General features: G+C 36.9%; 1 protein-coding gene across 3 annotated transcripts; it reads left to right on the top strand.

Moving 5' to 3' along the window:
• The first annotated feature begins 135 nt into the window (after nucleotides 1–135).
• LOC127429048 (cysteine-rich and transmembrane domain-containing protein 1-like) lies at nucleotides 136–13,950 on the top strand. 3 transcript variants are annotated; one of them, XM_051677798.1, is made up of 4 exons: nucleotides 136–388; nucleotides 12,200–12,520; nucleotides 13,418–13,550; nucleotides 13,640–13,950. In XM_051677798.1, exons 2-3 carry the CDS (start codon nucleotides 12,226–12,228, stop codon nucleotides 13,522–13,524), a joined length of 402 nt encoding a protein of 133 aa, XP_051533758.1. In that variant the 5' UTR covers nucleotides 136–388; nucleotides 12,200–12,225; the 3' UTR covers nucleotides 13,525–13,550; nucleotides 13,640–13,950. The 3 variants fall into 3 exon arrangements, with proteins under 3 accessions (XP_051533758.1, XP_051533757.1, XP_051533756.1); XM_051677797.1 differs by adding an exon at nucleotides 7,646–7,711 and having other exon boundaries at nucleotides 13,418–13,950; XM_051677796.1 differs by having other exon boundaries at nucleotides 13,418–13,950.
• Nucleotides 13,951–14,962: the final 1,012 nt, after the last annotated feature.

The raw sequence follows: 14,962 nt of genomic DNA, 5'->3' as shown, positions 1-14,962 counted from the left end.
TAATGATAAGGCGATTACAGTCTAAGTGAAACGTCCAAGATAAAGTTTTATAATCCTTATGGCACTGAAATTAAATGTCATTCACTGTGACGTGTCACCAAAGGGGCGTGGTCACCGGGTTGTGCCGCACGCTCCGCTATGAAGCGGTCCAGTCAGCTGATGCGAGCGCGAGTGCACGGCTGTCTATAACATCCGCCCATTGTGACCCCATCGACAAGCGTTATTTTGTTCGTGCTTGTAGTCTGAAAGGTTGACGGCTGACTTCAGCGGTTAAATCATAAAACATAAAAAAATAAACATTTCTTAAAGATAACAAAAACCGAGCGGATAGACAAGTGTCACTGTAATTCGCTTTACGGAGTTGGACACTCGTGCTCTTCATCGAAAGGTAAAAAATAAAAAACACCTCCTGTGATGTTTTCCATTTCTATAATTAACCTATTATGTATGTCTTTAGTTATAGACATGACTTGGTCTCTTTTGTTAGCGAATACACTGCGGAATTATTGTTGCTCTGTCAAACATTTACTTGTGAACGGTACAGCTCGAATCCTCATGGTCTTACCGCCGCTCGGGTTTCTTCTAAACAGAAACTGTGGCGCACTACTAATGAATGTATATTTTACTTTGACCATGATATACCTTTATTGTATTATTATTATTATTATTATTAAAGGTCACGTAAGAGTTAATATATTCTATTACCGTTAATACCTTTTTGTTTATGCTGTTGTGTGTTTTCAAACTGTGTGTCGCATATTTATTTGCGTGAGTGAATAAGATAGTGACCTCTGTCTACAGCAGGTGAACGGTCTCCTTGTTATGAATGAATCACATACACACCAGTCGCCTGATTCTCATTACTACTTGTGCAGTTGTCCTAACACTAATGCATTCAGTGTCACAGGGAGTGCACCTGGTTTGAAAAGTGTATCTTTAGGCCAAAAACATTAGGTGATACACTAAGGTTTAAGGTATTGTAAGTTAAATTCTTAAGTGTTAGCTCATTTCGTTTTGGTCTTTGTGTAATCTTGAACTCTTTATCAGGGTGTTTTATGCTTTCTTAGATATTTTGACTAGTCATGTGCCTTCTAATAATCAGACTAAGTGGGTGAAATGGCCTTGTTGATTGTGTGTGCTTATTAATTGAAATGATAATGGATTGACTTTTTTTGAGTTGCATAAACTTAAAACAATATAAAACATATGAAAAGAATAATTCACTACATCTATGTATGTGCAGAGGCCCACAGTAGCTCTTTCTGCCTACCTCTGTTATATATAATATCTTATATATATATTATAATCATCATGTTTAAATAGGTTATATGTCCCTTAATTTCAAAAAGAGATTGAGTCAAGTCATTTTGATTTTGTACAGCGCCTTTCACAACGCACATCGATTAAAAGCAGCTTTACAGAAAATCATGCATTAACAGAAAATTAAATATCTATAATGTCTAGAAGTTGTGAGAATGTTAAAAACATAATTATGAATTATAATAATGTAGCAATATTGTTCAGACAAAGGATTTTACAGAGAACAGATGTCCTGTTTAACACTCAAGTGTAAATCGGCCAGTCCATTTAACATTGTTTTTATGTTGTTTGAACACTGCATTGCCAGTTTGTTCCATTAAGAGCCATCAAGTTAATAATTTACCAACACTGAGTGAAGAGAGTACTGTTTGGTTTTGTCTACAGTCCTGTCCTGGACTACAATGTGGTGGTGTGCCCCCCCCAACAACTACACATTTTGGATATCTCCCTAATCAAACCCACCTGATTCAACTCATCAGATCATTAGTAGAGTACTCAAGACATGAATTGTGTGTCAGAAAAGGGAGACATACAAAATATGCGGGCAGGCTAGAACCAGTGATATAGTGACTTCTCTCGCCGTCTGGCATTTTACTTTAAGTGCATTGTCAGTGTTGATGCCATTTCTGTTCAAGAGCCTTGATATTCAGTGGAGATGCATTTATTTCAATAAGTCATTGTCATCACTACAGATAATCCAGGTAGAAAGCCATAAACAAGGCCTTTGTGTTAAAGTGTTACTAACTTGGTTTAGATGGAGTACACAATAGCTCAAGGCATTTAGATTTTAGCATGAAACATACAATTATTTACTATGAGTAGTGGTACAACCAAAATAGGGACAATACCATATGTCTCTTGAACACTGTAGTCTGATTGCTCCTGAGTTGTGAAAGGATATTTAATTGTTGATTCCTGCCGAGTGTATATGTATATAATATAAATACATAAATTAGACTCTTGAAAAACATGTACCTTTTAATCATTGACTTTTTTTTGCATGGCTTGCCTTCTGTACAGCAGGCTAGAACTGTCCAGGTGAAAGAACATGAGGTGCATTTGATGTCATATGCATCATAAATGTATTGTTTGATTTTAATTGATTTGATTTTAATTTATTTTTTTCATTTTGCTTCATAACTCACAGACAACTCCAAATCTACCTGCCATCTTATGGTATGAGAATCTTTTAAATGTGTCAACAGTTATGGAGCTGTAAAATCACACACAGATTCTAATACTGAATTTAATATAAAAGAAGTCAAAATGGAACAGTTGCACCGGTCATGACAACACAAAGTAAATATTCTTGTTTTAATATTATATTACTGAATACGCTTCAACCTTTATATTTTACTATCAGGAATAATGTGTTTAAGGCAAAAGTTGAATCAACATTATATTTATATAACCCTTAAACGCATACCTCGGATCTTTAGAGACCCGGGACTTCATTTCACCCCATGTACCTCATCCATTTTTTTGGAGTTGTGCCCACACCTTTTTAGTATTCCTCAATCTATCTCTTGTAAATAGTGTAACACCAAAAACATTTCAAAATTGCAACAATTTTGTAATTTTTTTTATAATGGTTGAAGTACCAAAAGTGTATAGGGTCTTTAGAGACCCGAGGTATGTAAAAGTTTTTTTTTTTTCTATAAATTGTTTTTTTTATTACTATTTCATATCTATTTAATTTTACTATCACATGATATCTATTTCTTTATTACAAGAGAAATGAGTACTATATTCTATGAAGGTAAAACTCGAGAGCTCGTAGATTTGAATTTGAGAACTTGTACAAGAAATATATGTACTTAGATGAAATTTACACTCACAGCCCGAAGTGAAAACTTGTTGAATGCTGCAATTTGCACTCAGACAATAATCCAAAACCTGGTTTTGAATTCAAAGTTGCAGACAAATAGTCTCAAATGTGTAAAATGATGTTTATATAAACACAACAACAGACACAAACTTTTATTACATATTTACTTTTGTACTTTCAGTTTTGCAGTACAACCACAAATCGGCAGTTACAACCTCTCAAATCTGTAGGGCTGCCCCCTAATAGTCGACCAAACCTTAGTCGATGAGAACAGTCTTGGTCGACCAAGTTTTGATTGGTCGGTTGGTCCCAGAAAAAAATAAAATAAAAAATCCACAGGAAACCAGTATTACCACTGGTTGGACGCTAGGTGGTACTATGGGGTAATTTTCATTAAGCAGGGTTAGGGTTAAGCCTCCGGAGGTCGCATTTGTTGGCCGCATACGTCATCGAGGCCGTCTCGTTTCAGAAAAGCGAGTAGGACACTTCGAATGCAGCCTTTTGAATGCGACCTAATTTCACGGGAATTCGGAGGATGCATGAGGTGTATCCTTTGTGGGCTCTCACAACCCACAATTCTTTGCTTCAACGGAAATGTCTAAAAAAAAAAAAAAAAAAAAAAAAAATGACGCCAATTTGCCCAAAAATATGATGTACAAATGGAAGTAATGTTAATTCCCAAGTTGAAGTACCTCAGTAGATGGGTGCAGAGTATATAATATGTATAATTATATTAATATATAATTAAAATAAAGTATTAGACTAAAAGTACACCTGTAAAATCTATTTCCTTTTCTCTTTACATCTTTATAACTCTCCTAAAATGTAACTCGTATATTCCCTTCTAAAGGGACTTTGTTCCCTTCTCACTCAAAGTGCTTGCGCTTGTTAAAGAGTGGCGTGCTGTCATAGCAACCATGTTACGTTCCGGTTCCATTTATCCTACCAAGGCCGTCTCGTTTAAACAAGATTTAAGAAGGACGCTCAGTATACTGCAGCCTTCAAAGGACGCGTCCTACCTAGCACGCAGCCTTCCAAACGAGACACAGCCAATAAAGCAAGACACCTTGATTTCAAACTTTGAACTTTATTTTTTATTTATTTTAACAAAAAATTCAAATGAAACTGGAAAAACATTAAGAGCAATTAAAATGTGTGTTATTCAACTTTTTGAAAGATGGCTTAACAACAGTTGTGAAGGGCAACATCTCTCTGGCAAAGAACCTGCTTCATCTGTGCATTCTCTACTGGATGGGTATTTCGTTGTCAGGGAAAAAACATTGTGTGTGAATAAATTCGTTTTCTTCCCTCCTTCACTAATATATATATATATCGCAATATCCAATTACATCGGCAACCCCTGGGCTGAGGGATCAGTGAATATTCTTGCTTTAGTGATTTTGCATTGAAAATTAAATACATTTATTGAAAAAATGAATAACTTAAATCAGATATATTTCTAAATTCAAACTACACTCCAAACGAAATGAAAAAGCAATTAAAATAATGAAGTGATCAAAAAAATTATATATATATATATATATAAGTAACCACCTTTCCATTTACCATCAGGCAAGTATCCGTCTTCTGCAGGCGGAAAATTACTTACACAAATGAAGACATAAAGACAATTATAAATGTAAAAATAATAATTATAGTGATGATAATAATCACTGAAATATAAATCATGGTTCGAGGTGAACATGTTTTTGTATTTTATGTTTTAATCACAGATGTTTACGCTGCAGAGTTGCGTTCACAACTGCACTGTGGAAATAAAACGAACTGAACTCAAAGCACCTCCTGAGCTGAGATGTCTGAAGTTATTTGCAGCACTCATAGATGATACTGCAAAAAAAAATGAATTAAAAAAAATCAGAAGACAGAAACAAAGAAAGAGTGGGAACCTTTTACCTCAAAATCCTTTTCCGACGACCTAGTTGAAAACCTTCTACAATAACGACAATTCTAAGATTGGCTATGGTGTTTAAGCCCCGCCCTTTTAGGTGAGAAACTGTCCGATTAATAAGCGGGCGCGCAAACACCATTCCTTAGAATTTTCTGACTGAGGGACAAAGAGCACATCTCTCACCTCAAAAAAGTCTGTAGTGCGGCCAGCTTACGCAATGTCTCATTCCCTTCATCTCAGGGAACTGAGGTTACATACGTAACCGAGATGTTCCCTTATGATTCAGTTCACTCGACATTGCGTCATGCTGACGCATATGGGAAACAGAGTCCCATCACGCCGCACTACACGACATAACTCTCCAAGTGAGATACCGAAGCATAATACTCTAAAGAACATGATGCCGCAGTCCTGCGGGACGGTGACCGACATGAGTATGCCACAAGTGAATAACCCTCATGGTGAGCCAGGAGGGGAGCACTTGGAATGGATATGAATTATAGTCATATAGTATGAATTAACCCCTTCATGAACCCAGTTGGGAAGGGAATTTTATTTACAATGAAAGTGCTTGTGACTTTATGGGAAATACATGGTCTGAATGCAGGCGGTTGTGTAAAATGATGGGGGAGCCCATACTTAAAAAGGTGGCACAAGTTCTTGTTTGGCCAACGAAATAGCAAGCACTCCAAACAGAGAGGACTTGCGAAGAGAGAGACGTTACATCTTGGTTGTAAAACCTTGCAAATGTGTTTTGATAAGACCAACCTGCTGCAAAACATATGTCTCGTGAGGACACACCGTTCATCCATGCCCATCAAGAGGCCATGCCTCTAGTTGAGTGTGCTTTAACACCAATTAGGCAATTCGCACCCTGCAACCTGTAAGCCAGGGTGATCGCATCAACGATACAGTGAAATAGTCTTTGCTTGGAGACGGACATTCCTTTTGTGCATCCTCCATAGCACACAAAGAGCTGGTCAGACAGTCTGAACTTGCAGGTGTGCTCAATGTATGTGTATAGTGCTTGCACAGGACATAAAAAAATGCAAGAACTGTTCCTCATCTGAATTAAATGGAGGAGGGAAAAAGACTTGAAGGTGAACCACCTGAGCTCTGAAAGGCATGGATAAAACCTTAGGTACATAACCTTATCTGGGTTTGACAGTGGCTTTTGAAAGACCCAAACCAAACTCCAGACATGAATTGTCAACTGATAGCGCTTGCAATTTACGACCCGTTTTACTGAGGCCAGAGCTAGCAATATTGCGGTCTTAAGATAAAGCACACGCAATTCAACAGAGTCCAGAGGCTTGAAGGGGGCTCCATGAGCATTTTTAGGACCAAAGTTAAGTCCCAAGTCAGGACTGTAGCCGGGCGAGGAGATTTAGCCGCCTTGCTCCCCTAAGGAACTTTATGATCAAATCATGTTTACCTATAGATGTGCCAGCTTCAGGTGCGTGATACGCAGAGATAGTCGCTACATAAACTTTGAGCATTGATGGAGGGAGTCCTGCATCCAAGAAATGTAAGAATTTCAGGTATGGGGCAGTTCACTGTGTCTTTGCCACGTGAAAAGCACCAATTAGTGAACACATTCCATTTCAGTGCATAAATGTGTTTCGTAGACGGCGCTCTATCCTGTAAAATGGTGTTCATAACCGACCGAGTCAATTCTGGCACGTTTAGCGCATTCCTGCAGGCCACACATGCAGGTTCCACAGCTTGGGCTGAGGATGCCAGATTGTGCCCTGCGCTTGTGAGAGGAGATCTCTCCTCAGTGGTATTTTAGATGTGAGAGAACAGACTTCCGGTGCTGGGCGGGGGTGGGGCCAATTAAGTCGTGACCAATCACAAGAGCTGGAACAACTGAGGCCGGACCTGAGTCCAAGTTTTATTCTAAATGGATAAATATACGAACAGAGTCTCATTTCAAACAAGAACACTGTGCAAAATATTATCTTTATTTCACAAGTGGGTTTCTTACAGTAATTACAGTAGCATTGCAATTCATCTAAGCAAGTACTGTATGACTTCTGCATGACTGAATAATAAAGGCATGATTTTTAATCTTCTATAGATAGTCAGCAAGTATGATTAATATAGTTACCCTTTCATGTGAAAATGAGGAGAATTTTTGAAAAGAATAACACTCAAGTTGTTGTGTGTTTTACACGTAATGCTTTTTCAATAATACAGAATGGGTCGGCAACCTATGGCATGCGTGCCAGCATTGGCACGCAGAGGGGTAATCACTGGCACGCCAGCAATAGCGAGAGAGGAATAGACTATTTTATTTATATGAAATTCTGCACCTGCATTCCAGTCTACATCTTGATGTAATCCTTCCTCATGATCACGCAGCATGTTTTTATGAGCTGAATGGGAGGCTAAACAATGTTAAAATGTAACGAGACTGCAGTATACCCAACAGACTCGTGCAGTGCGTGCAAGCCACTTGCGCATCACGAGCAGGTAGCGCCTCACTTTGTTAATCGCACGAGTAAACGCGCCCGCTTTGCTTCGGTCAGGTTGCGCAAATGACAGCCTACATTCCGTGTTTCATTTGTTTTTTTTTTTGCTTTCAGAACAACACGTAATGCAGTAAGAAAAACACCGCTATTAATCCTTGAGATTTCCAAACCAGCATACAGGTACGCCCTCCTTAAACCATGGACATTCAAAATTACATTAAATGATTAAAAGAGAAAACATAAACCCACATGGTGGGGTTCAAAAATCTGAGTCTATTCAAAATATAAATTAAACCTGGAAATAATGTTCTAGGATTTTGCAGGTGTGATTAACTGAAAAGGGCTAAATAGTTAATCGGCTTGTGATGCGTGAATGGCTTGCACACGCAGCGCGAATCTCGTTACACTTTAATACTGTTCAGCCTCCCATTAATCTGATGAAAACACGCTGTGTGATCATAAGGAAGGATTAGGCTACATCAAGATGTAGATAGGAATGCAGGTGTGAAAAACGTCATGTAAATAAAATAGACTGCTCCTCTCTCGCTGTTGCTTGCGTGCTAATGATGACATGATTACAATAATATAAGAAATATTTAAGATTCCACACAATTTCGTGATCAGTCATCAAATAAGCAAATTTGTGACATAAACTTTGTTAACTCGTAACACAAAAGGACAGGTTTTCTTTCATTAAAGCACTTTAGATGCTTTGAAAATTCACATGCAGGATCATGATAATATCATGATCATCGGGTTTTGCACAAAATTTTCACTTCAACTGTTTAATATCATTTGTAATGAAAAATAAATTATTAAATAAGAAAAATGAAAAATAGAAACGTTGTCGGCACAGTCATTGACCAGGAAAATAAAAAATGGCACTCCATGTCAAAAAGGTTGCCGACCCCTGATACAGAAGATAAATAAATGTCAGAAAATGACTGAAATATAGCAGAACGCTGCACTCTGACAATTTACAGACTTACCAGCTTTCATGTCTCTGGTGTTATCAATAATTCACTGTATTTTATCTGTTGGAACAGTTCTCTGGTGATAATTGAGATTTTCTTACTTCACTCTTAGACCTAACCGATATTTAACCTCTGTTTCATTTTTTCATGGAAATATGCAACTTGTGGCATATGACAGCTGGCTGGATTGTCACATCCCATGTAGTTTTACTGAATGCAAACATCCTGCAGAAACATTTCTTCAGAGAATTCTCTTATTGCCATCCTTAGGAATAAAATGTGCAGTCTGTAGGTGCTGAATTCTGCATAGATCAACGTGATCAAATAGTCTAATTTTGTTTGTTACGATAAATTCACTCTTAATCATTTAATTGTCAAGTTATTTAACTTATCCTGCCACTGCATCAGCCAGCAATTGCCACTGCTTGACTTGTTTTGCTTACAAAAACGGCACTGGCGCTGTTGCGTGACGTCATCGCATTCTAAGATGCGATTGGTCACAACTTCATTGGTCCTGCCCCCGCCCAGCACCGGAAGTCTGCTCTCTCCCATTTTGACTTACAAGTGCACAACTGAGTTTTGCTACAGGTTTTTTGCAAAAGTTGTTGCAAAAGTCAAGGCGGGAAGATTTGAAGTTGCAGTGGCAGATTTGAGAGGTTGTAACTGCCAATTTGTTGTACTGCAAAATGTAATTAAAGTACAAAATTAAATATGTAATACAAGTTTGTGTCTGTCGTTGTATTCATATGAACGTCATTTTACACATTTGTGACTTTTTCTGCAACTTTTAATTTAAAACACAGGTTTTGGATTATTGTCTGTGAGTGCAGATTGCAACATTCAACTTCAAATTTTTATTTTACAAGTTTTCACATTAGGCCTGTGAGTGTAAATTTCATCTTACAAGTACAAATGTATTGTACAAGTTCTCAAATTCAAATCTACAAGCTATCGAGTTTTGCAACAGATTTACCTTCATAATATTCATACAAATAAACACTATATCACGCTGATTTTCTGTGCAAAAATGAATTCTCAACAATGGTGAATTATCTGTATCCCATATGTGTGTACACATACATATTATACTTGTTATTTCTTACTCAAGGTGGTGCTGATGTTTCAGTGATTGATTTGATTTACATTTTGATATTGCTAGCTGATGTAGAAACAACATTGAAGTAAACTATAGCAAGTGTAACACATGAACAGTATGATATGACTGTTGTCATTTGGGTGTACTACTGAAATAATGTAAGTTGTGCATGTAGACTCCGTAAGTGCCTGAGAAAATACATATGTGTAACTTGTGTAACTTAGGTGTAGCTGATGTGTATCTTATGTGTAGATTTTGTGTTATGTGTAGCTTAGTATGTGTTTGACAGCCAGTTGCATCTCATGAAATTTCAGTGTGAAAATAATGAATCCTGTTCTAGATTTGTTGCATTATCTTTTTGATTTATGAAAAATAAAACAGACACTGTCTGGCCGAACAAAGTCGCCATTTGGATTTAAATGAGCAGATACTTAAGAGTCTATGATTGGATCTTATTGCAGTGTTTAATATGTTTCAGCTGGCAACAATTATTTTAACCCTAACTGATGCAGTGTGTAGCTTCTCATTTCTTAAACAACCATGTTGGAAGAGGTATCCCGTGGTTGTGGGAAAGATGTTACTGTGTTTCAGAAGGGGCCAATTATTGGTCTGCATCAAGCAAAGAAAACAACTAAGGAGATTGCTGAAATCACTGGAATTGGGTTAAGAACTGTCCAACACATTAAAACCTGGAAGGATAGTGGTGAACTGTCAGCTTCACGGAACAAATGTGGTTGGAAAAAAATCTTGAATGATCATGATCAGAGATCACTAAAACGCTTGAAGTCACATCATAAAAAAATAGACAGTAGAACTCGAGTCAGAGCATTTCCACATGCACAATGCAACAAGAACTTACAGGATTGGGACTAAACAGCTGTGTGGCCACAAGAAAGTCACTTGTTAGTGAGGCTAATAGGAAAAAATGACTTCAATTTGCTATAGGGAGCATAAAGATTGGACTGTGGAGCAATGGAAAAGGGTCATGTGGTCTGATGAGTTCAGATTTACCCTATTCCAAAGCGATGGGCGCATCAGAGTAAGAAGGGAAGCGCATGAAGTGATGCACCCGTCATGCATAGTGCCCACTGTACAAGCCTCTGGAGGCAGTGTTATGATCTGGGGTTGCTTCAGTTGGTCAGGTCTAGGCTCAGCAAAGTTATGCGGCAATAAAATGAAGTCAGCTGACTACCTGAATGTACTGAATGACCAGGTTATCCCATCAGTGGATTTTTTTTCTTCCCTAATGGCATGGGCATATTCCAGGACAACAATGCCAAGATTAATCGGGCTAAAATTGTGAAAGAGTGGTTCAGCATGAGGAATAATTTTCACACGTCCTGACCTTAACCCCATTGAGAGTATTTGGGATGTGTTGGAGAAGACTTTACGGAGTAGTTCGACTCTCCCATCATCAATACAAGATCTCAGCCAAAAATTTATGCAACTCAGGATGGAAATAAATGTTGTGACATTGCATAAGGTTGTCGAAACAATGCCACGACAAATGTGCGCTGTAATCAAAGCTGAAGGCGGTTCAACGAAATATTAGAGTACGCAACTTTTTTTTTTGGCCAGGCAGTGTATATCAAAATATATTTTATTTTATTATTTTCTAATTGTCTTGAAAACATTTTGAACATTTTACACTATCTGGGCATTTTGTACATCCATTTTTGATAGATATGAGTGCTGGGTCTCTTAAGACTTGAATATGTAAGAGTGTTTGGGAAAATTACCATGTATTTTGGTTAAAATGGCTTAAATCCTTTTTACATAAATATATTGATTAACTGTTGAGTCAAGAACAGTCTTCAACTTCTTTTAATTAAAGAATGTTCATTACATATTTTAAAGATTTAATCTTTAAATTCAGTCATTACATTTTTATTTCATAACTAGTTACAACCTTACAGCCATGATGAAGTCTTGTATGGTAGCTACAAGTAAATAGATGTTCAGCTAGTAGTCCAAAAACACAGAAGAGTATTTGCCATGGGTTACCTCTGGATTTACCTATGGGTTTCTATAATGGGTTTTTTCAGCTTATGATAATTATTTTTTTTTTTACATTTGAGGTATGAAAGTGTGTAATTTATATTGTAGAAAAAAACATCCACGTATCAAGTAATATTTACCACAGACCTTATTTTACTCAGGTTGGAGAAAAAAAAATTTTTTTTAAACCGATAGGAAACATCCTGATAGAACCCATGGTGAATTAGACTTCCGGGTTCGCTTACAAATTGACATCATGGCTGACCAGCACCATTAGCATATGTGGTGTTAAACCAACAAACTGGAAATAAAATAGATATTAATTTAAATTCAAGGGCATCGAAACTCAAGATCGCAGAAGAAAAATATTACTATTATACTACAAAATTGGTCTTTTGTTGAAAATTTCTCACAAAGTGAACTTCTCACTTATTTTTCTCAGACACAGAGAGAACTTTACAAAGCATACGCTTGTTTGTGATTTTAGAAATTTTGAGCATGACAATTGCCCCGTTACAATTGCTCCTGGTCTCTACCACAACCCTCGAATGTGCAACAGGAAGTAGTTATCATCTTAGTGTTGTTTTTACTCCTTCCCAGGTAGCCAGCTCACCTCCGGTGTGTAGATGAATTACGAGCAGCCTCCACCGTACACAGGGCCTGGACCCACGGCTCCAGGATACCCCCCACCCAATGCTCCAGGATACCCACCTCAGGGATACCCACCTCAGGGATTCCCACCACAAGGATACCCTGCACAGGGATACCAAGGATTTCCAGCCCAGACTGACCAGCCCAACCCTGGTTACCCAAATTACCCTCCTGGTCCCCCTGGATCATTCCCAGTCCAGCCAGGGTGCCAGGGATACCCTCAACCACAGTATGGAGGCCCAATGTATGGGGAACCTCCCAAAAATACAGGTATTATTCTAATTTATGCATTAAATGGTTTAATGCATAAACTCTCTCAAACCATTTCCTCAGTAGTAAAAGGCAGTTTGAGTTAAGTAAACAGATTTACTCAACTTTTGACCTAAAAAGAGAACTACTGTTAATGGAAATATCCACCTACTCCAGTTTTTTGTGTTGAGTCACAGTCATGTGTTTATTTGGGTTTTATTTATTTCTTGGTTGTCTTCATTGTTTACAAAAATCATCGGTTCTCTTCATTGTTTACAAAAATCATCAATAGTTTGGTAAGAGATTGGTATGAATTTGAATTGGGGCCAAAAGGTCACAGTATGTGTGTTTCTTTTTTTTCTTTATTTTTTTTTTGTTTTTTTTTAGCAGACTATTACAGTTTGTTTTAGATGCTGGGACCCGCTAATCTTTTTTGTTTTAATTCAATATTCAGATAAGATTTCAATAAGTATATGAAATTTTTAACGGGCTTTTAAAATGCATATTTATATGCTTATAGTCTTATTTATAAGACTCCACATAGTTTATGTTGCAACTGTATAAAGTGAGTCTTTAAGTCTGTATAGTATTTTCTTCACGGTTCTGTCTTGAGCATATTTAATTATTATTATTTTTTTAAAATCTTTTTTTCTTTTCTTTTTTTTGTGGGGTGCAAGGAAAGTATTTTAATACTTTAAAGTCATAAAATCAGAGTTTTGTAGAAAACTGTAGCCTGCTTTTGCTAAAATGCGTACAAAGATTACATTCTAATAACTTGGCTGCACATGTGTTTTAAACTATATTTGTGAAAGATTTCTCCTCTTTATAATCTTGGACAGCCTTATTAGTCATTGACCCATATAGATACAGTAAATATGAAACCACTGAAAAAATTTAGTGTTGTTTGTTTTTCTGCAGTGTATGTGGTGGAGCAGGGGAGGCGTGATGATTCTGGGGATCAGGCTTGTCTAACTGCATGTTGGACGGCTCTGTGTTGCTGCTGTCTCTGGGACATGTTGACCTAGAATAATACCAATAATATGAATGCACTGTGAGCCCAGCCTTCATTTGTAACAATATTTTACTCCACATTTCAATCCTTATGTATGACTACTGAATAATGTTTTGTTGTTGTTTTAGTCACTTTTCTGTAGCCCAACCTGGATGATGAGCATGATGTGCACTGAGAGAGATTTACACATGATTGCATTGATCTTATTTGTAGAAGCATATTAAACGGAATGTTTTTATTATTTGTCTGTTGAGAAAATAATGTCATCTCTTTATTAATGAATGCAGAAGTTAAAATTTTGCTTGAGCATAGACCAGATTTGGTAATCAAAAATGGCCTTGCAAAGTCTATGAATGTATTTAATCTAGTCTTGTTAAGAAATTTGTGGTGAAACATCAATCAAGGAAAAATGTTTCTGTTAATAAAATAATAGAAATTATCTTTGTTTGCTATTTCAGATGTTCTTTAAAAACATTTACAAATGTGTCCACTATGCCTCTATGAATGGATTCAATTGCATATCTTGTGATAATTTTAAATATGAGGCAACAGACAGGGCCTGTGTATAAAACTTCTCGCAAATGCTCATAAGAATTGTCTTAAGCATTGACCTGTGTCAAAATTCTTTGCAAAAAGTAGGAGTTTTGTAAGAGCGAGATTTTTATCAAGGAGCTAACAGCAACCTTCGGCAAAGTTGAAGCCTAATTCTTAAGTGCTGACTAAAGCAACACAAGATGAGTTTGGAATGGCATGCTACCATACTGCTCTTACTTTTTCTGCCAAAGGCGTATTTAGCAAAAGTAGTACGGGTAGTATACCATTCTGAACTCGGCCACAGTAAAATAAGGACTACAGTGATGTCTAACCAAAATGGCCACCCTCAAACACAGAATCAGCTAATAGTGGGCCAGCAAAGAGTGGCATGACTCAATTTATTAATGATTTAAATCAGTGCATTATAAACAGCCACAGCCTTTATTTTTGTCACACAATATACATTTTGAGCATATACAGTGAAAATTATTTATTTTGGCATATCCCAGCTAAGCTGGGGTCCGAGCACAAGGTTTTTGATCATAGGGAAAAAAAAAAAAAACTTTCCACATCTCGCCCAATGTTTTCCTCCAAACAATGCGCAAAACATTGCAATATAAATTGAATATTGATTTTCACATGATCAAAAAATAACTTTAAATTCAACTCTTGTAATTTTTATAGTTTCAATGTATTTATTAAATGAAAAAAATTTGATGCATATGGATTTGACTTGTTGGCTGAACTACAAATCACATTTGCTCAAATTCCACTATCATATAAGTGCAACACATTCATTTCTTTTTTTTTTGTTTTTTTTGAGAGAGAGTGAGTTTGTGGTCTCTGCATAACTCATCGTGCTGCTCTTAACTAGGCTGCGATACATCTCCAGCACTCTTAAATAATTAAGGAGCTGA

This window comes from Myxocyprinus asiaticus, chromosome 38 (assembly GCF_019703515.2).
Source record: "Myxocyprinus asiaticus isolate MX2 ecotype Aquarium Trade chromosome 38, UBuf_Myxa_2, whole genome shotgun sequence".
Lineage (NCBI taxonomy): Eukaryota > Metazoa > Chordata > Actinopteri > Cypriniformes > Catostomidae > Myxocyprinus > Myxocyprinus asiaticus.
This window is presented reverse-complemented; position numbering and strand designations above follow the sequence as displayed.